At 40.4% G+C, this 26101-nt stretch overlaps 1 protein-coding gene across 1 annotated transcript; it reads right to left on the reverse strand.

The window, feature by feature from the left end:
• Positions 1-17051: 17051 nt before the first annotated feature.
• On the reverse strand, positions 17052-25646 carry LOC139458671 (alpha-1,6-mannosyl-glycoprotein 4-beta-N-acetylglucosaminyltransferase-like). The gene is made up of 5 exons (XM_071240085.1): positions 25520-25646; positions 21682-21831; positions 20622-20671; positions 19972-20035; positions 17052-18139 (listed from the first exon to the last, which is right to left on the reverse strand). Exons 1-5 carry the CDS (start codon positions 25644-25646, stop codon positions 17052-17054), a joined length of 1479 nt encoding a protein of 492 aa, XP_071096186.1.
• Between the last annotated feature and the right edge of the window lie 455 nt (positions 25647-26101).

Below are 26101 nucleotides of genomic sequence, written 5' to 3' on the forward strand. Positions count from 1 at the left end.
TCTTTGTAATTTACGGGATTTTATTGCAGTGTAGCAGTCAAGGAGTGGTACGTGACAAAGCAAGGGTGGGAACAAGGATAATTTTAAATGACTGTTTGTGATTTACTGTTCAAATAACATCTATTTCCAGAGAGTATAATACGCAAATTAATACTTTATAACGAAACAAGCTATCCTGGTGGGATACCGACCCTATGGTACGTGGCCTATTTTTGAATGTTTTAACATGTTTTCAACACAGGACAAGGCTCCCGTGCAGTGAAATGGGTAGCTCAGAAGATGGGAGACGTCTCAACAAAGTTGCGTCCTAAATAAGGCGCCCTGGGGTCGGCTTAGGGACAGTTTGTTTGCCAGTTTTCCTACCAATATTCAATAATTTGCCTCTAAGCAACATACCTAGTCTGTCATGTATACCCTGAAACAAATATATACACATTCAGCCCCTGCAAGTCTATAGAAGTTGGCAAGTCAAGATTACACATCTGAACATGAAGAGTGAGTAAGAGAATGAGAATGGTTTTACGCCGCTTTTAGCAATATTCCAGCAATGTCACGGCGAGGGACAACAGAAATGGGCTTCACACGTTGTACCCATGTCGGGAAATGAACCCGGGTCTTCGGCGGCGTGACGAGCTAACGCTTTACCCACTAGGCTACCCGACCGACCCCTGAACACGAAGGGGGGGGGGGGGGGGGGGGGGGGGGGGTAAGTGTCTATCGTAGTAATCAGATAAACTTTCATTGTAAGCTTCTTGTATGAGAGAAACACCATTAGATTAGTCAAAGCCCATTTCTGGTGTCCCCCGTCGTGATATTGCTAGAATATTGCTAAAGGCGGCGTACTCAATCACTCACTCACTAATTTTCCTAGTCACCATTTACCGAGTTGTACATTATTTTGTAAATATTGTACCAAGTTCGTTGTAAGTCCTGCTGGTATATGTGTTATGCAAGTGCCTGTGAATCTGATTTTTGTGTATCTACTTTCAATATATACATCTTATCCATATTGGACTTATTGCCGGGTTTGTAGTCTAAGCGTGTTTAAATACGAAACATGTTTATGCGTGTTCAAATTCGAAACATGTTCAAACTTAACACAAGTTACAAATCTAATCAAGTTGTAACGTGTTTACATTCTGAACTTGTTTAGATTAAGGGGATGTTGTGTTTAGGTGGTATTTAGGCTGTAAGATGTTACCTCATTTCATGTGTTTAGACCTAAATGTGTTTAGATAGAACCCAAAAATGTTGATTCTGTTTAGGTTTAAAACTCATTTCTAATCATGTTTAGATCTAAACAACGCTTGTCTGTGTTTAGATCCTAAACACTTTTTAACAGTGTCGTCTAGATTATAAAACAACAAGCCCTATTCCACACGACATCAGCATCAGAATTCGTTAGCTACATAGAAAATTATAATGTGTGCCTCGCTAAGAGACGAAGCGCTTTAATTAAGCATCGACATCGACCTTTAGGTCAACTTCACTCATCTGTTTACTTTGTCTGCTAGGCCTGTATATTTTACTGTTATACCTACGTTATCAATCGACAGAAGGAAATGAATATATCTCAACACATCTGCCGAACGCGGAAACGAAGATTGATTAACGAGGACATTAAAAGGAATTGGATTGAGCAGCAATTAATTACAACGCTTGATATATACTCAATATATCCTCACTTAACGTCTGAAGGATCGGTTATTGTGACAACGTACCCGACCGTTGCAACGTTAGGTCCACAAGAGAGGAAGCTAAATCGATGCGGATTGTGGGTTTATACTGATCGCGTTCTGTGCTATAGCCCGCATGCCTCTCTCTCTCTCTCTCTCTCTCTCTCTCTCTCTCTCTCTCTCTCTCTCTCTCTCTCTCTCTCTCATAAACCAAATCAATGTCAAAGGAAAAGAGTGAATTTATAATGTCATTGTTTTTCATTTATCCTACAAGCACTTGATTCCTGCCTTCCATCACACTTGAAGGTTAGACTTTTTTCGACCACCGAGATTTATACAGAAAATAATCCGAAAACCAATAAAGCCGAGAGGCCTAAAGTGTCACGCCCCAACATATATCTTTAATACTGCAGGTGGTTCGTCCAACTCTGTCGCTCTTTACGCGTATTGTAATTAAGAACTGGTTTTGTTGGGAGTTGCGAGCACATTCTTCCGTCAGTAACGGGAATTTCAGGTTATCAGTCACGACTTGAACCGTTAATCAGCTGAAGATTGATAATAACACCGTCTTCCATCGACTCCAACTGCCTCGGCAGAGATGAAAAGGATGTGACCGGCGGAGATAAAACGCAACATGAACACAGAGGCAAGATACTCCCGTCTGTCTCGTCAAAGCCTCCAGGATAAAACGAATGGGGATTGCCTAAAAGTCGGGCCAAGAAAAGTCGGATCGGACCGGGCCAGCGGGTAACACTAAAAATGGTTTGCAGAATAACAAAACGAAACGTGCATATCTAGGCAGATCGCAAATGTCCACAAACGTATTGTTTTGCTCATTTAATTTAAAATGCATCTTCAACAATGTAATAAACTGATAATTATGAATACATACCGTGAGTCCTCGAAGAAAAGTCAGTGTCTTGACTGTGTGTTTTCTTTGATGAGAAAGTTTCTCACCGACCTTAGCATGTAGGGATGTGGTGTCCAGGGCAGGAAACGACAGTGTTTTGACTACTCTTCTTTCGTTGATTAACGTGTTAACGCATCCCTAATTAACCTTTACTAATTCATGTTAAACCAACACAGGATGTTTTCGGGATGTGGATATTCGCGAATGTCATAGGGCTGACACGACACGTGTTAATAACTGTCCTAGCACTTATAAAGTTCCTAACATTCTTTATATCTAAAGACTAGCATTAGATCTAATTACATATCACTTTATTGTCTCATATGGCGGTAGTTAAAGAAAACACAGTGCATGTATACCGTACAATCACTAGGAAAATTAGTGAGTGAGTGATTGAGTACGCCGCCTTTAGCAATATTCCAGCAATATCACGACGGGGGACACCAGAAATGGGCTTTGTATTTTCTTAATAAAATCTCTGTCAGAAGTGTTCGGTCCGACTTGGCCCGGGCTGTCAAAATCAACTTTAAACCCACAGATGTATCATCAAATGTGTTTACATCTGTAGTTTACTGACTGACTGATATAGAAGATTTAATGTGCGCTTTCCGACAGAAGCGTATTTCGCACACGTAGTTTAGTATTTTATCTACCTTTATACCACTTTATAGTGTCTCAGATCGCGGTATTTAAAGAAAACAAGGAGCTCAAAGTGAAGCTCCTGTGTGTAATCTGTTTAATTGTACAGTATACATGTACATTGTAGACATACAGACAATAATTTATTAATGTTTCACTCCTGTACATACATAAAACAGCTTTGTATAAATAAACATTGATAGAATGTACAGAACCATTCGACAGAATTATGAGAGATTATTAACAGAATATCCCAATGCTAAGTATATGATAAATTGTTGAATTAACATTAGATAAAGTCGAGAATTAATTGTGTGGTTTTTCAATACATCTTAGACTGGTGAGTCGTCTGCTTAATGATAACCAGCCTACTCGTCTGCTACCCCAGCTGGAGCCATCTTGTAACAATTAATCACAAGCTGTCAATGTACAATACATTATAATACATCATGATGGCAGTTTCCATGTAACGATTAAGTATTTCTTAGCAACTTAAAGATACGTTCAATATCTAGATATATGTATCTTTAATTTGCTAAGAAATACTTAATCTTTACATGGAAACTGTCATCTTGATGTATTATTCTGCTGGTGATTGAGCCGTGATTGCTGCCAAGGACGGCCACACGATATACTGAGTTCAGCGCACCCTTGTGGCCTTATGTGACGTGACAATGAACAGTTTTCAATGCCTTTGTACAACGACAACATGTGACTATCAAAATCCAAAATTTCATTTTTGTATGTATGATATTAAATTAAATATATCGACTTTATTAGGTTCAATAAATTTACTAACAAATCTACCTATTACGCATTGAGCGATTATCTCCTTTAGCTGTGTGCATAGTATAGAGCTTCATCACGCGTGACCTTGCATTGCTGTAAATCGTATCTTATTCAAGCTGTATCACTGAGAGTGAGTGATTATCTCCCTAACCCGCATAGCTCTTTTGCGCACTAACCTTTACAATGTATCGTATGTTATTCATGCAGCCAGCGAGAATGGTTCCAGGGAGGAATTAAGGTCAAGCATGTGACGCGCACTCAGTCGTTCTCCCTTCACACTGCTATTGCAAATTATTGTTCAACGCGATTAAATACAAGGCTTCTATGAAGCATGACTTTGTTCAATAAACAACACATGTAAAACAAGGGGTTTGATATAAGAGATTTGTAATAAGTTGTCTTCACAATCACATGTATAGTGCTTGCTATGCAGATTTGAGCACAGTTTCAAGTAGTTCCCTTTATGTAAAACATGATTCATACCGTTTCATACGGCGGTTTATGGTTCTGCATGGTTTATTGTATTGACAGCTATTTTAACTTCCTGCAGAGATAATACACCCGTATAAGTTCTTTGCTTCTGGATACATGGGAAATCAATATGTTGGCCCTTAGTTTGCAATTATTCTCCTGAAAAATAATTCGGTTGCATGATATATTCACGATGTTTGGCTTGAACATAGTAACATTCTTCTAAACATACTTCAAATTTAAGCCGGACGTAATCACAACACAAACCCAGTTAACCAAACGGAACCGTACACAAGAGCAGTGAGTGAGGGAGTTGGGTTTAACGCCGCTTTGAATAGTATAATTCCAGTTATATCACGGCGTGTCAGCTTGATGTGGAAGGAAAGCCCGAAGTTATGCAGGTATTAAACGTTCACCACTTTGGTGAGACCCATGTGCACGGATATAGTGCTGACAACATAATCGGGGCGAACCGGGATTCGAACACACTGTCATAGGTTTCTGGTGTGCCCAAGGTACACCACTCTGCATAGCGAATTGCAGCGCATAAGCCCAACTTTGGCCAACCGTGCCCCCGTACACAACTGTAACACACTATCATACAACAAAGATGTTGAAGATGAGATATGTATTGCGTAACATTCCATGAAGAAACAGTGGCAATATTACACTATCACAAACTACAAAATATATGCACATAAGTACATTCAACATACAGAGAAGGCACATTATAACAAGTTTATTTTCAAACAAGTGTATTATAATGATGTGGCAACAATATGAGAATTGAGCCAAACACTTCTGATAGAGTCTATGTTCAGAATGTAGAGGGAAAAGGGCTTCACTTTGAGCTCCTTACTCTCTTTAAATACCGCTATCTGTGACATTATAAAGTAGTATAAAGGCAGATATAATACTAATCTATAGATTTAAATACATTTGATGATACATCTGTGTGTTTAAAGTTGATTTTGAGAGCCCGGACCAAGTCTGACCCAACACAAGCCAAACACTGTTGATGGAGACTATGTTGAGAATGGAGAGGGAAAAGGACTTCACTTTGAGCACCTTGTTTTCTTTAAATACCGCGACCTGAGACATTAGAAAGTGGTAGGTAGTTAGGTTTAATACTAATCTACAGATGTAAACACATTTGATGATACATCGGTGTGTTTAAAGTTGATTATGACAGCCCAGGTCAAGATTTTCTTAAGAAAATACAGTAAAAGTGTTTGACTTTAACGGATCAGTTTTCTTTCAATAAATTATTGCGCAAAAGCGCATGTCGTAGCATTAACCACTTGAAATCCACGAAGAGACCATCGGATCCTAGCAAATAAGGGACATAACTTCCTGAGACTCCGTTCCCCAAACATATCTAGGTAATGAATAATTTTTGCCTTTTAATAGAGTCTTTATTTTGTTTATCAGACTGATCTGGAAAGTTTTAAGAGTCAAGAAACATGGAACCATCTATTCAGTACTGATACATGATCGATAAACTTTTGGTTTGTTTGTTTGTTGTTTAACGCCGCATTCAGCAATATTAAAGCTATATGATGGAGGTCTGTACATAATCGAGACTGGACAAGACAATCCAGTGATTGACATCATGAGCATCGATCCACGCTATTGGGATACGATGACATGCATCAACCATGCATTTTACAGCAGGAATGGGTTGCTGAAGACATACTCTACACGGGTCTACTTTATATGCAATCCAAGGCTGTCGGGTAACCTAGTGATTAAAGCGTTCGCTCGCTACGCCCGACATTGGTACAATGTGTGAAACCAATTTGTGGTGTCCCCCGCCGGGGGAATATTGCAGCAAATAATTTTTGCTGGAATATTGCTAAAAGCGGCATAAAACCATACTCACTCACTTACTATATGCAATCCGCTTAGGTCATGTATGTGTTTAACCAACAGCTTCTTTTCTGGCCAATAGGCGACCAATTACAGGCCAATGAATGTGTTGTCGACTGCGGCATAAAATAACGCCCCCAATCCCAGTACAGCGCAACAATTAACTAATTTTCCGGAATTATGTTATTATGTTGCGTTGCTGGAAGAATGATGTGATCTGTATTTTACTGATAATATTCGAGCCAGATTACCGCCAACATAATTATAACATAGTTAGGTGCATAGCGTCGACACTGAGAGACCCTGCATTCCTCAGCTATAACAGGAAGGGTTACGTTGACCTAAAACGGGGAGAAATTGATACATGTTATGGATGAATGAGATTCTATGGAATGTGTAACCGCAATAAACATGTATGAGCGGCGTCAGTTGTCAACAATACCAGAGCGTGTTGGTTACAGTTTTGGCTGTTGTTTAGCGCCGCACAATTTCAGCTTTGTGACGGCTGTCTGTAAATTATCGATTTGAACCAGACAATCCAGTGAGTTGATTGACATCATGCGGATTGAGTGAGAGAGTGAGCATGGGTTTACGCCGCTTTTAGCAATATTCCAGCAATGCCACGGCGGGGAACACCAGAAATGGGCTTCACACATTGTACCCATGTGGGGAATCGAACCTGGGCCTTCGGTGTGACGAGCAAACGCTTTAACCACAAGCCTACCCCACCGTTCCTTCATGAGGAGTGGTCTACACAATTGGGATAAAGTGACCATGCCTGACCCCCGAATCCATTTAGACGCCCCTTGCAAGCATCGGTTGCTTGGGACCTTTAATCCAACCTGAGTGGATATTGATAGAATTTATGAAAAGATGGTAGTTCATATTTATTGGTGATGAATTTTTTTATATTGTTGTCGTACTAGTCTATCTGGTAAGACGAGTTCTATGGATGAACAACTTCTTTGTTATAGTTAGTGCGACGTTTCGGTGTAGATCCTAGGCTGAGGATGCTGTTGATTGTTTGTTCAACTAGGCTGGCAGGGTAATTGTTGAAGTTAGTGAATACATGGCAGAGGTGGTTGAGTTCAGTTTTTAGCTGTTGTGGCGTGGAACAGAGGAACTAGTCACTGTATAAACTTAGATGTCAATAAGTGTATATATACCTATGTTGTTTAGCCCTATCCATCACTTGCTTGATAAAGGTGTTAGGATCTACACCGAAACGTCGCACTAATTGTAATAAAGAAGTTGTTCATCCATAGAACTCGTCTTACTTCATCACACCAACTTCTAAAATGCCACTCAAAGAAGTTAGTCTATCTGGACAGTTTGTTTGTGTGTTTGTTTGTCCAAAGCCACACTCTAGTTGAATGAGCGCGGCCTGTACATATTCAGCAGTCGCCCAGTACTTGGAAAGATTTATTGGGCCAGGCCTAGATTCTAATATTGTATATTAATGACCATTTCCAAACCAATTTGTTTCTTTTCTTTCTTCGTTCGTTTACGCACCAATATTCCAGCTACACCACGGCCTGTGGAGTCTTGTAATTAATCACGCCAGTACAAGATAAACAGATAGAGTTTACTTATTGCATTTCACTTACAGTAGGTGAGGGTACTGTTCTCCCGCTACCACGTTATACCTGTTTGCTAAGCATTTAGAGTGAGAAGGTTTTAAGCAGCTCTTTGCATCACCATCCATATATGGTGATACAACTCACAGCCCATTGCGTAAAATCAGCAAACTTGTTGCCCATATTGTGAAATATTTGGAGAATTTTTTTTTATTCAGAACTATTGCCCTTTGCATGTAATGAGCAGATAATTGTTTGCACATTGCGTACATTAGGCAAGCTGTATTGCCCAATGCACGCATTGGGAAAACGGCCTGCCCAATGCACGCAATGGTCAGTTGCACAGATTGGGTGTAACACAAATATTTCCAGGCCTTCCAAATCATTTGCTTATATTCACATGTATGCTTCGTGTGGGAGCGCATGGACATATTGTAGAAATGCACACATATACATCAGTGTCCATTGTTCTGGCAGGTGTGTTATGTCTTGTTTGCCAGGAACAGTGACGTAATACCACAAGGATGACATTTGCATGTGTGCGACATACCATTTTACGATTTAAAATCTTAGTTCAAACGTCAGAAATGAATCATTTTCCATAATTTTCAGGTCCAGAAATTAAGAGGTAATTGTACAATTTCAAATGTTTCCCACAGGTTTGGCATATATGAGATAAGATTGGCACCAATACGTTTGAAATACCCAGAGAAATACAAGCCAAATCAACGAGTTGTGTGTCGTGTTATTTCCTTTCATGACCATATGCAGGCCTCAAGATTCAGGCAAACCTCATGAAATCTTTGTCTATACAAGGACATATAGCTATTTTCACCTCTGTATGAGCTCGGTATCCCTGCAGAGTCTGTCAACAAAGTCAGAGCTCGCTAAGTTGGACAAATGATGCTCAGTACAATAGCGAGAGACATTTATTGCAAGTGGCCATGGGAAGGATAAAGTGAATGATTGAGTCAGTTGGGTTTGACGGCGCTTTTAGCAACACGCAAGCAGTATCACGGCGGGGGACACCAGAAATGGGCTTCACACATTGTACCCATGCCGGGAATCGGACCCGGGCCTTCGGTGTGATGAGCAAACGCTTTAACCACTAGGCTACCCGACCGCCCCTGGGAAGATAAAGCCTAAGGTTGTTTGTAACATTATCACTTTGGATCATTTCACTAGGATATATTACGCCGGAAACACTGTGCATTAAATACAAGTAAACACTAACATTTAAGGGCTTACTTTAATGAGAAACTCATATATACTCCTAGAACCTTTTGCTTGTGCTATAGCCTCCATTCAGGCCTCCGTGTTCAGTAAACCACCATACGTGTACGTCCAGTGAAAGATACAATAATGGAGAAAACGACTGGAAGCACCCACAGTAGATTACTGCATTATGTATCCCAGCGGCAATACAGGTATTGTCAACAGGTCAACATGACCGACAAATGGGATTAACCGGATTAACGCTTGAAAAGGTAAGAATTTATGGCTAACCCTTGCCCAAAGCAAGCTAACCCTAATGACCGAAAAGGGGTTTTGGATCGTATAGACGTGTAAGTTTCCCTAAGACCGAAAACGGGTGTTGGATCGTAAAAACGTGTAAGTTTCCATAAGACCGAAAAACGGTATAACGAGATAGCGTTGGCACTATAGCGCGGTAATTGAGCTGATGGTAGAGCTCGGGCTGCACCCGGTAAATTGTATTGTTGCCCATGTATTTTAATCATTCAAACGCTACCTTTTGAAACGCAGATGATTTTCAGAGCTGATTTCGTCTCACGCTTTTGGGATGACAACAACATTATTGATGTTATCAAAGGAGAGCATATAAACGTGTCTGGGAATGATCACTCTTTGAAATGTAGCATGTAGACGACTTTTAACATTCTAATACCATTCGAAAGATTCACGATAGCCGGTGCAAATGAAACCTTATGTTAGCTATTTGATTTCGCACAGTATACAAAGGGTTCATTTAGGAGAGGGGCGGTCGGGTAGCCTAGTGGTTACAGCGTTCGCTCGTCACGCAGAAGACCCGGGCTCGATTCCCGACAGTGTGTGAAGCCCATTTCTGGTGTCCCCCGCCGTGATATTGCTGGAATATTGCTAAAAGCGGCGTAAAACCATACTCACTCACTCACTCATTAAGGAGATAAACATATTCTGTTTTCAATGTAGAGCAAGGTTACCTCTAGGCTTTAACCGAGCTGAATTGAATTTGGAACCGAACAGGCTGCGTAAGGTTTCAAATGTTAAATTTGAGGAGATATACAAATGCCCCATATACTGTACGATTATGTTAATATTGTATCGAAAACGGCAGATCTTTTATTGAAGATTAACTCCATTATTGCTAATATGCGAGTGCACATATTCAGCTCTGAACAGAAAGTATCTTAAACAGGACATCAAGTCTCAGACCATACTATCTTTGACTGAAATTATTTCATTTTAAAACCTTGAAGTTGTTTATATGTAAATATCATTTGTCCATTCAAGAGAATAAGCAGTCTAGATTATCGGCCGTGTGGAATATTTGGAAATAATTCATTTTATGAACATATATTCTTCACATCTGGCATATAAAGACATAGTTGCACAAAAGCATTGTTCATGGGATGACGTCGGCCATAGGCCTAGAATCAGTTACAAACCTTATTCTAAACACGAGAGCACACATTGAATCGTACACTTTCTACTATTTCACGCAGTGACTCCGTGCTTCACATCCTACACAGGAGTTGGGAACCAGGCCGGACAGTCATGTTTAGAATACATTCATTTCAAGAGCCGGTTGGGTAGTCTTGTGGTCAACATGTTTGCTCATCGGGCGACTCGCGAGTTCGATTCCCTTCGTGGGTGCAATGTGTGAAGCCCATGCCTGGTGTCCCCGGCCGTGATTGTGCTTGGACATTTATAAAGCGGCTTAAAACAGTATCCCCTCACTCACTCACCCATCCCTGGCGTTATCCATGTCTTACCCTAAACTATTTGGACTTTTGTGGGTGAGATTAAATGGGGTTTAACGTCGCGTCAACATTTTTGTATTATATAGTCTATATTTATTATTATTATTAAAATAGCCCCTGGTGAGTTTACACCTGTATTCACGTTTGCATGTTTCAGGAGTTTATTGTTCCATTGGGAGACAAAGTCGATAAATGGTACTCTTACGTAAGAAACAGTCATTTCTATTTTTAATGGCACTGAGAAGATTCGTCGCCTCGTCCTTGAAGCAAATCTCAATGTTCTAGTAAATACATACACGTCCGGTCGTTCGGGCGAGACACTCTGCATCGGCCTTGTGCGTCATGCCGTTCTGTCTACTTCTGAATGCAACTAACATGTTACTTTTCTTCCTCTATTCCTTGTTCACTGACGCGATTCCCATTAATCTGTCATGAGCCTGGGTGTGGTAGTTTTATAAAGCTTCGTACCAAACAATTGTCTGTCAGAAAGCCCGATACTTATCTAAGGGATCCTTTGAGTTATCGTGGTTTATCATTCCATGTATTCCATGTAAATTATATACTGAACAGCATTGAAAACACACCAGCAATAAATCTTGAAATATTAAAAAAACAACTTGAGCAATGACCGATTTTAATTAGAACAGACATAGACGGATTATTAAGAAAGACGACAAAGGAAACAGGAATACCACACAGTAATTACATTTACGTCATCAGTGTAAGGAAGACACATAGGGTTAAAATGAAGAGTCAATATCTGGTGTGTCCACCATTGACAGCAACACAGGCCATGCAACGTCTTCTCATTGATCGAATAAGTCTGCGAATAGTGTTCTGGGGCATTCCACACTTGACGTAGTGTATCTTCAAGTTCTCTTAGGTTCTGTACTTGCGGACGATGTGAGAGGCGTTGACCCAGGTAATCCCATAGATGTTCAATTGGCGATAGATCGGGTGACGGGGCTGGCCATGGAAGCAGAGGCACATTACTGTTCGCTAGGTACTGTGTTGAAACACGTGCTGTGTGCGCTCTTGCATTATCTTGCTGGAAGGTGTGCAAATCCTGGTGCTGATGAAAGAATGGGATGACGTGATTTGCCAATATGTTATTCCTGTAGTAAAGGGCATTAACTCTTCCACGACAAACATGGAGCTCTGTTCGATGGTTACGACTGATGCCGCCCCACACCATGACACGTTTTCCATGATGTGCACGCAGATTTCGCTCACAACAAAATTAGGAATGTGTTTTGACGAGCTGTTCTTCTTCATGCTTCGTCCAGAACGTCGTATATTACTCATTCACTTATATATTTTCATATGACTTAAGCCCGGATAAAATTACATCCATTTTCATGGTGGTGCGTTTTCAATGCTGTTCAGTATATTGTATGTATTGAATTCCCGTTATACCCCCTGGCTTGACTCTAATGCTGGCTGAAGATTAGAAGGGCTTTCGCGCAAAGTGAAGCACCGCTGAGCATGTACATATACTATATTCGGTTGTCAATTACAGGATATTGATGAAACTGTCCTCTAGTGATAGAGCGTCTGCCCGGAGAGCGTAAGGTAAGGTGTTCGAACCCCGGCCGCGTCAAACCAAAATACGTTAAAATATGGTACTTGTTACCAAGCCCGGCGTTCGGCATTCAGGGGATCAAATAAGGACTGGTTAGAATCTAAATCTGTTTCAATAAAGTGTAATTCATTTGGCAATACGTAACATATGGATAACATGTATAATATATATTTATTTATTAGATGTTACTTGTGCAGATCAGATTCACAGGTATTTGCATTTCGCATATACCACCATAGTAGTATAGAACGGGTCCGCAGGAACCTTTTTTGGTTGAGGGTGGTTGAGTGAAAATAGGGAAGGTGATTGGTTGATCCAAGTCACGTGATCGGATAGGATGACTCATGCATCAACAGCGCGTCACAGGTGAAGGGGAATGAAAGGTGTGTGTTTATAAGGCAGAATAGAATTCATAAGAAAACAAAAGTAAAGGGTTACGAATAGAGCTAAATGTATAGCGTGCTGCCCTGAATAGACAGACCGTACCCGTCAGCCCAGTTTGAATTGAGCGCGCTTGACAACTGACGTGGCCTCGTCGTTTAACCCGCGCTCGCTAGAGCGTGCGACCTGGTTTGATGAATGCAGGGTGTGTGAGGAAAGTACGACCATACCGCAATAGAGACGGGTTGTGTCAACCCGATATACGCCGGGTAATGTAGGTAGGGGAAAAAATGTACGTCTAGCTGGATCAAATTCATCTTATACGGTCTACACGTTGTGCACCATGAACGTTAGGCAACCTGTATAGAAAAAAAATAGACAAAATAGATAAGACTAGGATGAATTTCTAAGTGTTCTTAAATTTGTTGTTGCTGTATGACTAATGGTATTTCTCTCGTACATGAAGCTTACAATGGAAGTATTCTCACCGCCAAAAGAAACGCGAACCAAAGTTTGTTTTTGTTTGTTTATTTGTTGTTTAACGCCGCACTCAGCAATATTTCATCTATATGACGGCAGTCTCTTAGTAATCTAGTCTGGACCAGACAATTCGGTGATTGACACCACGAGCAACGATCCACGCAGTTGGGATACGATGACATGCATCAACCAAATCAGTGAGTGCGACCACCCGACCACGTTAGTCGCCTCTTACGACAAGCATAGTCGCCTTTTACGACAAGCATGGGTTGCTTGAGACCTATTCTAAACCGGATCTTCTCGGGCCGAGAACCATAGTAACTTATAGAGAAGTATGTACGTTAAAAAGAGATGTTTCAAACGTGTATCATTTAAAGACAAAAGTAACAATCCGTTAAGTGTTAGGACAGAGTGACTTTATCATCGCGAAATGCTGCACGTGGTTTCCAAATTTTAGACGCTAATCTTGCACGAGACAATGGTACAATTCGAGTCATGGATCTATGACGTCATATGTAAAGCGTTCATGGGCGTCGCTTCACACAACATACCAGTATGTTCGTTTGTCCATCAAACCAATCCAATATCTCTTGAATATGAGTAATTCATCATATAGTAACCAATATGTATCATGGTATTCGCGTTTCTATTGTCGGTGAGTATATATCTGTGATAGGGATAGGATATATCTGTGATGTTACATGGATGGGATAGGATATGCCCTGTGATATACAGTTGGGACATATATTGTATTTGCGTTTCTTCTGGCGATGAGTATATATCTGATTACTGCGATTCTTTCAGTGGGGGTGGGGATGGGTGCATACGGGTCTTTCACACATTTAAACCCTGAACCCGTTCAAAGTTTAAACACAATCCTAAACATGTTCAGGCCTAAACATGACAACGTGTTAAGGTTTGTGTTTGGGATCTAAATACATTTTAACAGTGTAGAGCGTGTTTTAATATATCATGATTGCCGTATTGGATGTGAATTATGTGAACTAGCTCAGATATGAGTGTCGAAGATGTAAACGCGATAATGACGGAAGAACGGATGACGGAACACGTGCTATAAAAGAAATTATGAAATTGTGGAAAGGAAGATGAATAACACTCTCACAGTTGCTAAGTTGTGATATTTATTTGATTAATATTATTCAATTCTACGTGTTAAAACTGCGGCATAGTACCTCGGTGGTCCAGCACTATAAGAAAAACTGGCATTAGTCCGTACTGATACAAGGAGCCACACACGTCCGGACGGTTTTAATGAGGTGGAATCCACAAGGAAGAACATCAATACGCAATCGGACATGACACGTTATTGAACTGTCTCTCTACCTAAGCATAATAAATAAGGATAAAGAACGATCGATTCGCTCTGTTAACATGTAGGACCCGTGAAGACCCGGGATAGAATAGGTCTTCAGCAACCCGTGCTTGCCACAAAAGGCGTCTATGCTTGTCGTAAGAGGCGACTTACGGGATCGGGAGGTCAGGCTTGCTGACTTGGTTGCTGCATGTCATCGTATCCCAATTGCCTGGATCGAGGTTCACGATGCCAGTCACTGAATTGTCTGGTCCAGATTCGATTATGTACAGATCGCCGTCATAAAGCTGGAATATTGCCTAGTGCGGCGTTAAACAACAAACAAACAAACAAAAATGTTAACATATATGTGGCAAGGGAGATGTTGTACGCAGCTTCAGTAGGATAAATGACTTGTAAACAAGATAATGCATTCCTGGACAAATGTAGACACGATTCTAGATCAAAGAGAATAAGGAATATTGTGTTGTTCTGATGCAATAAACAGCGTCGGAATGCGTTTTGGAAATGGTTGGACCATTTGCCAATGCTACCATTAAGGAAACATATAACATTCAAAATAAATATAGGTAAGATTTTCTATTTAGCCAATAATGGTCAGGTTTCTTGGAAGGATGAAGCCAACTGACAAAAACAGTATTCGCTGGGGTGAGTTACGGATAAATATGCATAGCTAAGCAGACCATGTAGGCCTTCTACTTTCATGGTAGGCAAACATGGTGTCGCCCTTATTTATCGGTGATCGAGTCAGCATCGACCGCCGTGGATCTGGACAAATTACTACTCAAATGCATGGAGCGTGAGATTGCAATACATATAGTGAGAAATATTAAACAGTTGACACACTTAGATGCGATGAACATAACGTTAAACGTTATAATCGACATAGAAGATATTTCAAAAGTTATGTAATTGTAAGAAAAGTGACTTCCAAGATACCGCAAGAGCTAAATGTGATGACATTAAAAGTGACAGCGAAAGATTGTGGAAGGAAATCAAGGCAATCCGAAACAAATATGTTCCAAGCACTATCACTTCTAAGGAATCGAACGAAAAAAGATATACTTTTATAACTACTTAAAAATATGTATTTTATTAGTACATTTATTGCTATAAAAAGGACGAAAATGGTCACTTTTATTCTCAGTATTTGATTCTCAGCTCTTTGTTGATACATGTTGTGTGTTGCAACCTTTCTGAGTTCTAAAACAAAATAAGCTCCCAGGATTTATGTACAAAAGTAACTATATTATGACCATCCTGACATCGATATTTGCTGGCAACAAACAAACGTCTCCATATCATGGAAAATGGGAGACCGCAAGGAAATATTGAAATACAAAGAAGGAAGCCAAACATTCCGAGACCAATGCCAAATTACAAAATATCATTTCTATGTCATTTGAAATAAAATATATAAAAAAAATTATTATCATGATCTTGGGAGGTACACAATCATAAACCACTGAAGTTTAGTGAAGCATTTAGTTTTCCTATTGATCAAATTCAATGTAAATAACTTTGAATATGTTATAAGTGTGGTGGTAAACAATAAAGTAGAAAACATTTGTGAGATATACTATCACAATAAGGTAAATGCATTTGTCTGTAATTTTAGGCAACTCACCATGGCTATTGTTTATGAACTTTTTTGCATCTTAACGGGATGCAGATCCATAATAACTGGAAACTTGATAAATAAATAACCAAACTTAAAATATACCCATGTTTCGGTGACAATGAGTGCCTCAGGACGAAAATGGCGTGACTGCAGTTTCCACTTTTCGTTTGTTTTTTGTAAGAACTAGTAGGAGAGAGTTTTGTCGGAGACTCTAGATAACTTTTGAGAATGCGTTTTTCTAACATATACCACTAATTATAACAGGATATTGGAAATTAATATAGGCTGCCATGTCGTTTGACTGTAGTTAGGATTGTACAAATACAAACATTCGTTATCCTATATGATCATATATAGTAATATAAAGTCGAGAAATATAGTATATAGCCGGAAGTACTTAATATACTAATATGTTTTTGTTATAACCATGAACTGTAGTGTCAGAGTGTATACGTAGAGAGCACAAGTTAACTAAGAACGAGTTGATGCATATTATATGTTTGCAGTGATTATATGGATGAGACATCTGTGAGCAATTTGTAACTTTTGCAGGGATCACTGTGTTTATGACAGACCACGTGATTTTAGAGCAGGTGTCGAAAAGACGCGTAAAACAGACGCATCTGACGATTACATTTGGCAAATTATTATATCTATTTATATCAATATTCAACCTCACGTGCCAAGTTAAAACAAGTCTAGTTAAGTTAAACAAGAGAAAAGCGAGATAAGTTTTATTACGCTACCTTATATGTATTCGATTGATCATAAGCCAGCTGTTTTGAGATTTGGTCATTTTCATCCTCAGACATCGAACATGTTCAAGGCCATTGGTGGCATAATTCAGTCGACCTAATTTATCAAACGTAGCAAGCTGTGTGTATATTGTGCAGTTAGTGGTCCTGCTGTATTCCAAGATGGCGCTTTCAGCGATATCTCTCTTCAGTGTCCTGTATCCCGTCACTATGATGATGAGTTTCAAGGTGCGAGGTTTTCCGAAAGCTATAGTCGCTGTATCCCCGATTCGGACATCTTTTGCCCACAGTGTCCCCTGACCTGAGTATACGCGGCGCAACGTGAAACGCTCGTGAATAGTCATGGTCGTGGACAAAGTGGCCGGAGGATTGTGGTCGTCTTTACGCGATGATGGCCTGGTCTGTTCTGGTAGGGTTGACCAATACCCAATGTGCATAAATAAATCTGGGAGATGTCTTAAGACCATCTTCTGCATCATTAGTTTCTGAAAAAATCTCAGCAGATAATCGCAAGGTTGTTCGTTAAAGAAAACCCGCAGCAAATAAGCCAGTTTACCTATATCAGTACTGTGATAGAGTTTACCAATGAAGCCAAATCGAGAGAATTCAGCCAAAGTCCATGTTGCATATCTTCCGTTCAGTTGTCGTAAATAGGACTTTATCCGACCGAGATAATCGCGAGCTGCGATGACGTCATCCTCTAGTTGCATATAGTATTCAGAAAGAGGCTGTGAATAATGCATGAGAAACGCGTAATCCAGATTCTGTTTGGATCGCCACTTTACGCGTTCAATACTGTCTCCGTAAGTCCTCTTCAGTGCTCTTATTGACGGATAGTAGGCATCAGGTGCGCGAATAACTTGAATAAAGCCGTTTTCCAAATATTTAGGAAACCACATGCTTACATTTCGCACCAATTCGGCTGCGTAGGTAGCGTTTCTATCGGCAAGAAATATAACTATTGTCGTGTCATTTTTGTCGTTCTCTGTTGAGTTTAGAACAAGAGACTTGAGTGTGTCGTAGATATATGTTGCGATTGGTCGTCTGGTAGTTGGCAGCCCAATGGTCAAGAAACCTGTTGTGAACACAATCATATGTGTATTAATCATTGTTGCAAAACGATCATAATTTTCGCAAACGTTTTCGTTAATTATCTCTCTTTACTTGCCCATATCTTGATTGTCTGGTGTCTATACATGCGCCATCAAGCGGCATCATGCAACAAACACTTATTTTTTATGCACATTGAGTGACGGGTGCTCCATGTTTACCCTTTTCGTGAACATATGATGTCAGCACTGATTTTCAGTGATCCATTCACATTATTTTCACGTCTGTTTTGCCTTTTACGCGCCCAATGTAATCTGATTCGTCGGATAATCGAGTTTTAAATTTTAAGGATTTGCTCTACTCCGTACAACTTGCAGTACAAGTTTGTGTCAAGACATTAAAACACCACATTACTCATTCGTGCTTTATTTGAAGGCATGCATTTATATCATGTTCCCACCGTTTGGGAAAAGACACACCGCTGTGATTAATGTTCTGCCATTAACTGAAGAAGTGAAATACAATACAATTGCGTTTCGTTTGAAATTATGCCAGGGACGGCTTCGAATGAAGGGCAAGGTCACCGTCAGAATAACGACAGCTAGTTAACAGGGTGTTGCGCAGGGGACTGTAATATTGTCCAGGCTTTGTGCCAATCTTATGTCAGGGACATTTATTCTCACGGTTGTATGATAAAGATTTATTTACCACCCGAGTGATCTGTGTTCAGCCACTTAGGGACGAACCGTTTGATATTCTGGTTGGTGTGGGTGGGGAGGGGACTGGGATTTTGTGTCGAGGAACAGATATTGTTTACAGCTATAATACCAGATTTTTACAATTATATTTTTAGTTAAAACAAACCCCAACTTGCATTTTTTTCTTTCGATGTACACCATCTTCCAATTCTTTTAAACCGAAATGGCGTTGTAAATCACTTCAAGCCTGCAGTAGTCACAACCTCAAACCCCAACGTCGCGTCAAAGATTATTGTACTTATGTAGTGACGTGCATGTGTGTGTGTGTGTGTGTGTGTGTGTGTGTGTGTGTGTGTGTGTGTGTGTGTGCTATCATGTTCATTCATATACACTCTTTTAATGGGGTCATTTCCTGAAAGATATTAGCCTCGAGGGGTCATTCCTAAGTAGGTCTACAAGTTGTAGATATGATTCAAAATATTATCATAATGTTCTATTTCGCCACACAAACTTGTAACAACATACTGAAAGTCACCAGTGCTGTATTAGCGTAGGACTGACACAGTGTACCTAAGTTTATATCTATACATACATGTATGTATATTGATTTGTACTTGATTTATGTTAAGATATATATTAATTTAGGCAGGATTGCAAAGCTGTTTTTCACAATTCAATTACAAATGTGAAGTGCTAGATTATTTGGAGAAGTGTTAATCCTGATGAAGTCTCTGCAGTTTATATGAATGGAAACAAGTTGACCAATATTTGAAGTTCAGACTTAATAAGTTAGTGACGTCATCACGTCATGGATTCTTGGGCATGACAAAAATATACAGAGTAAAGCGTACTTGCAATATAGCTATCTGCGAGGCAAGGAATGGGTTCATTGTGGTGGTGGTTGCAGAGACAAATACATACTGAGACCATATCACCGTATAATTGGCAATTATATTTTCTTTCATTCATATATGAAACGTTAGAAGAATGGTGTAAACATTGTTGGGATCACATTCCATTCCCGGTGTCAGATCTTTGAAAAGCCAATAAACTGTAATTAATATAATCAAAAAATCGAATTTCTGACTTTAACGAGGTCCAGGTATATTACGTGGAATGTCTGCATGAGTGCTGCTTTGTGTATTTACAAGTGTGTTACCTTGTGAAGATCTTGTTTTCCCAGCAAAATGGATGGGTTCATTCCAATAGGAGATCTCCGAGGCCTGAAAAAGTGTCATAAACCACAGGTTTACGAGATATATCGAGTCACAAATAATGTACTGCCTTATAATTAAATTAAAGCGACAAAGCCCTTTCCATAGCCATGAGAAATCTCCGCTAAAAGCAGATGCTTTTGTACAATTCCGACGATGTCATGAGCATGAATCACTATCAAATAGCGATGATACCAGGTGTTCGCGAAAAGGTCAGCGTATCCTGCTCAACCGGCGGCACCTGTCATAAACACATGCAAAGACAAGTCAAGACTAGATATCGGAATTTTAAAGACAGATAGTGATCCCATTAACTTAAAAAAGCAATAAATATCTACATATAAGGGCCCTAAAACTTTATAGAACTTTATTAACACTGTTCTGCGCTAATTAGGGATATTTGTAACTATGAAAAGTATCATTAATACAAATGTACCTCGGTAGTACGTTGCCACGGTTATGTTCTGAAGAGCATTGTATATAAAAGCGTGTTACTTATTGCCCTCCAGCTATGTCAACGTGTATTTTCTTACTATAGTCGTCTGGTTATACTATTATATTCATTACAATTCTTAGACAAAATAATTATACTCACTGGATTTTCAACGTATCTGGACAACCCCAAATGTCCGTTGTCGAACAATTCTAAAATAGAAATATATTTCAGTCAGGTTCCTTTGTCATTTAACACTGCTGTTTTGCTTCTGGCCATTCTATTACGCACGTTATAAGTGAGTGAATGTGTATGGTTTGACGCCGCTTTCAGACGACTGGGGGACAACATAAATGACTCAGGTCAGGTCATAAATTTACATATTTTACCGATTAGGAATCGAGCTCGGTCCATTAGCATGATGAGCTCTCGCCTTAAACACGAGGTGACTTGACCACCCCGCACGCTTAAAGGCATGCAGTTTATGGCTGCCCCTGGCATACGGTAAAGCACTGAAACTGTTTTGAGAATGAGATTGCAGTTATTAGCTTATATCACATGAAGACAACAACTCCGTTTAATACTATTCTGTTACAATAAAAACGAACACAAAACACTATCTTCGTATACAGTGCAGTGGTCGCAAATGCTACACCCTATGTGTTTGGTCCACACACTCAATCCCCCCTCTCACTCCGCTTGGACTTAGATACCATATTGCAGTTTAACCCCACTCGAACACAGCATACCAAGACGACCAGTCCCTGTTTTATCGCATTAATGCCGAGCGCCTGGCAGGGTAACAAGAAGTACAATTTTTGTAAGACCTATGTGCAAGGTGTGAAGTTCACCTACTGGACTCCAGAATCCCCTGGAGCGTTCTCCTGGGCAGGAGGGATCCAACTACCCCATGCTTGTCGTAGGAGACGGTTAATGAGAATTGGGTGGCCACTTTGTGTATGCGTGACATTTGGCTCCATGTCGTGAATCGTTGGGCAGGCTTTCATTTTGTATGGCTCATGGACTATCGTATCTGCAGAGTGAACGTAAGACACATTGAGTGTTAGATCTATAAGTAATTTATCGAGGTCCCCGTCGGGAGCCAGGAACTTATTGCTCGTCCTACGAGACTTGGAAGACTACGTCATTGTCACCCGATGGTTGATCGTGTTTTCAGTCAATGTGTGTCGTCCAGATTTCACTCACTCACTCACTCACTCACCTGACCCCCATCCGTTTGGCTGAATTGGAAATATTCCGAGTAGACAACACAAGCATGCCACCAATAGTATCAGGTAGAGGTACGGCCTTTGTTTCTTGATGATGCACCTTGCCATCTTCAGTACGTATTTCATTTGGGGAAGGGCAGTTCCTGTAAAACAAAACACTTGCAAGTAGAGTGACATACACACTTGTGTGCCGAGCTCGTCACGTCACGTTCATTATGTTGTTCAAGGCGTTATCGTACTTTGTAATATTAGGGAATTATACTCCCTTGTGGCCGAACAATTTATCGAAACTTTCAATGCATAAATATAGTTCCATTGAAAACCAATGTTGCGTTCAGCTATTACACATCAGGCTCACAGTATGACAACACAGCAATGGACATAGTGTTTGTTGGTTAACGCCGCGGTAACAAGATGCATGCCAGTATTATCATATAAATTGAATACATAATGTTACGTGTCGTTTCCCAAATTGAAACAATATGTTTACCTAGGAATCTGTACGTAACAAAATTGTGTGTGAAATCAACAAGTGGTATACAATCAACAAATGAATTACAAAATTCACTTAGAATACAACTCAATACAAATTACTGCACAGCAATTACAATGGCAGTAAACAAGAGAGTGGTAGTACAATTTACAATGGCAAATTATAATATGATGGCAGTGGCCAGTCCATCGGCACTAGAACATTACTACATTAGAAGTTTCTATAACATACCATCACCGTCCGTGGTATACAGGACCAGAAGTTTATACACCACACTAGCATCTAAATAGAGTAACTTCCCGACGACTGCTTTCTGTCCACACACAATGCAATGAATTGTAATTTGTGGCTGGGTATTTTGTGTATAAATATATTGGTTCAGTAAAGAGTGGAATAAAAAATTAATTTGCATACATATACCCCACCATGCCGATAAAGATAAGATGTCTGAGATATCCCTCAGTTTATTTGGAAATTTCCTCAAAATTATATGTTATATTAGGAAATGAGCTTCAAAGACGTCGTTTGACGACCGAAGAAATGGGCATGCTTAAAACTGGGTCAACACAACGTCACATTGCAAACATCTTTTGTGTCAGTTTTTGGTGTCACTGTGATAAGCAGGGAATGGAATCGATACCAGACGTTTGGAGATGAGCTATACATCAAGCGATATGCAGATGGTTGACAGCGTTCCACCACACAGCGGGAGGACAGGTTTCTCCCGATTGCTGCAAACGAAATCACTTCGTGACTGGCACCACACTCAGAAATGACACGCGGAACGCGAGTGGCGTTAACGTTTCTACAAAGTCAGTGCGTTATCGTCTCCGTGAGGCTGGTCTTCGTTCACAGAATGCCTGACCCGACTTCACAGGCAGGCATGTTTGAATTGGACAGACCAGGACTGGGCCCCGGTACTTTTCACTGATGAATTGAGATCATGTCCAGACTTCACAGATCGCCGTGCCCGAGTGTTGCGTAGATAAGGGGACATATTTCAGGATTCCAACGTAACTGAACATGACTGCTATGGAGAGGCTCAATCACTATTTGGAGTGGGATCAGTAGAGCTGGAAGAACCGACCTCCATGTCCTATAGCGGGGCACGATGACAGGTGTGTGCACTTCGGGGATAATATTCTGGATGTGTACCTGATACCGCATGCTGGTGAAATAGGACCGGACTTGACCTCATCGTTTCTGGATCGTCGATGCCTACTTAGAGGAGGAGACCATTGTCCGCGTGGAGTGACCAGACGTCTACCCTATCGACCACATTTGGAACGAGCTGCAGATCGCCATCTAACGACGGCCTGTCCTTCCGGCAACTCTACAGGATCTCGCCATTGCTCTTACTGAAGAGTAGAAGAACTTCCCTTGGCAACAATCCAGAAACTTATTGGGAGCGTGAGACGACGGTGCCAGGCTGTGATCACATATCACGTGAATGACGTACGCTCTAGTGAAAGGCTTCTGGATTTTTTTTGACAATGTATTGTTTTCGTGATTTTTTTAATTTTTCAGTTTTGGTCACATACTCTCAGTTTTGCGGGTGATCTGACTGATTATTGGTCTCATGTTTATTGGCATTGTGTGGCACATGACAACGGACTTTTGTTCATTAAACATGTCTTCACGTAGTATTGTAATTGTCTATTTCAGCTGATGCACACAATTTGATGTATTATCTTTTAAAGTGGTGATCCATAGCTAACTTTGAGCAGTATTTGGGTGTGTTTGTGTGTGTCAATGTCTATCTGTGTGTGTGTTTGTGTGTGTCCACTTGGAGAATCAAGATCATACAGTTCGATGATTTTCAATTCTTCACTCATGGGTGAATTTTACAGCTATTTCGCAAGTCTGGAACAATATTCCAATTATTCAGAAGTGTATGTTTTTGACGACATGTCGAGCATTTTACGGCCACTTCTGAGCTATCGAAATAAGCAGACAACGCGCTCACAGATGGCTCCCGTTGTGTGTAATATTGGTCGATGACAAATCTTACACATTTTAGGTTAGATATGTCCAAATTTTTCAACAGGTTGACTTCCGTTTAAACTACCCTGTGCACGTGCCGAGGTTGAACGGCTAAGTGGATATATTCGTGAAATGAAAATAGAAAAACTCAGCTACATATCGAAACGCTTTGAATTAGATCAAGAAGCAACAATTGACGCGTAAATTTGAATACAGGCTACTTTACAGAATTATTACTGCAAATTAATTTCTGCACAAAATAGACCGTGAAGATCCGGGTAGAATAACAAACTGCAAGAAGCGATATTAACCCCATAACGACAAAGGGAGACATTTTGCGGGGAGGCAACTCCTGTATGACAATAGTTCCTTCAAAGTGCAGTGAAATATCAAGTGTTATTGTTCACTGCAATAAGGATATACGGCTTAGAAAAGGTCTTCAACAACCCATGCTTTACGTGAGAGGTGACAGTGCTTGTCGTAAGAGACGACTAACGGGATCGGTGGTCAGGCTCGCTGACTTGGTTGATACATATCATTGTATCCTAATTGCGTAGATCGATGCTCATGATGGCTTTCACTGGATTTTCTGGTCCAGACTCGATTATTTACAAACCGCCGTCTTATAGCTGGAATATTGCTGAGTGCGGCGTAAAACAACAATCAAAGAAATAAAGTACATAAAATAGGCAGTTGACAGTTCATGTTTTTTCTGCCAAAATAAACTGAAATGTCAGAAAACGTTTGCTTCACTTGCAACAAAGTTCAACCATTAATACAGCAATTTGTGAAATTGTACATCACCATCACAAAAGTTATCGATTTGGATTGCACATCGTTCATACTTGGTAGCCCTTGGCACTGTGTGCTATCAAACCACTTATATGCAATTGCAAAACAATGCATGTATAAATGAAAATGTACAGAAACTGATTTAAGAGCTAAACATCATGAGACAAACACATAAAATAGCAAAGTAAATATAAGGAGAAGATCACTTCTGTCTGTCCCAATGGGATACATTGTTTAGCGACAAACCTATGCTGTAATTGGATAGCATGTGTGATCAAACTTATGCTCTCCTCCGTCTACCATTACCCTCTCCTCCATCTACCATTATCCTCTCCTCCATTATCCTCTCCTCCATCCAACATTGTCCTCTCCTCCATCCTCATTCTACCATTATCCTCTCCTCCATCTACCATTATCACCTCCTCGATCTACCATTATCCCCTCCTCCATCGATCATTATCCCCTCCTCCATCTACCATTATCCGTCCTCATTCTACCATTATCCTATCCTCCATCTAACATTGTCCTTTCCTCCATCTACCATTATCCCCTCCTCCATCTACCATTATCCTCTCCTCCATCCAACATTGTCCTCTCCTCCATCCTCATTCTACCATTATCCCCTCCTCCATCTACTATTATCCTCTCCTCCATCCTCCATCTACCATTATCCCCTCCTCCATCTACCATTATCCTCTCCTCTATCCAACATTGTCCTCTCCTCCTTCCTCACTCTACCATTATCCTCTCCCTATCTACCATTATCCCCACCTCCATCTACCATTATCCTCTCCTGCATCCTCCATCTACCATTATCCTCTCCTCCATCTACCATTATAGTCTCCTCCATCTATCATTATCCTCTCCTCCATCTACCATTCTCCTCTCCTCTATCTACCATTATACTCTCCTCCATCTACCATTATCCCCTCCTCCATCTACCATTATCCTCTCCTCCATCTACCATTATAGTCTCCTCCATCTATCATTATCCTCTCCTCCATCTACCATTCTCCTCTCCTCCAGCTACCATTATACTCTCCTCCATCTACCATTATCCCCTCCTCCATCTACCATTATCCTCTCCTCCATCTACCATTATAGTCTCCTCCATCTATCATTATCTTCTCCTCCATCTACCATTC

This window comes from Haliotis cracherodii, unplaced genomic scaffold (genome assembly GCF_022045235.1).
Source record: "Haliotis cracherodii isolate W230 unplaced genomic scaffold, xgHalCrac1.p SCAF_13, whole genome shotgun sequence".
Lineage (NCBI taxonomy): Eukaryota > Metazoa > Mollusca > Gastropoda > Lepetellida > Haliotidae > Haliotis > Haliotis cracherodii.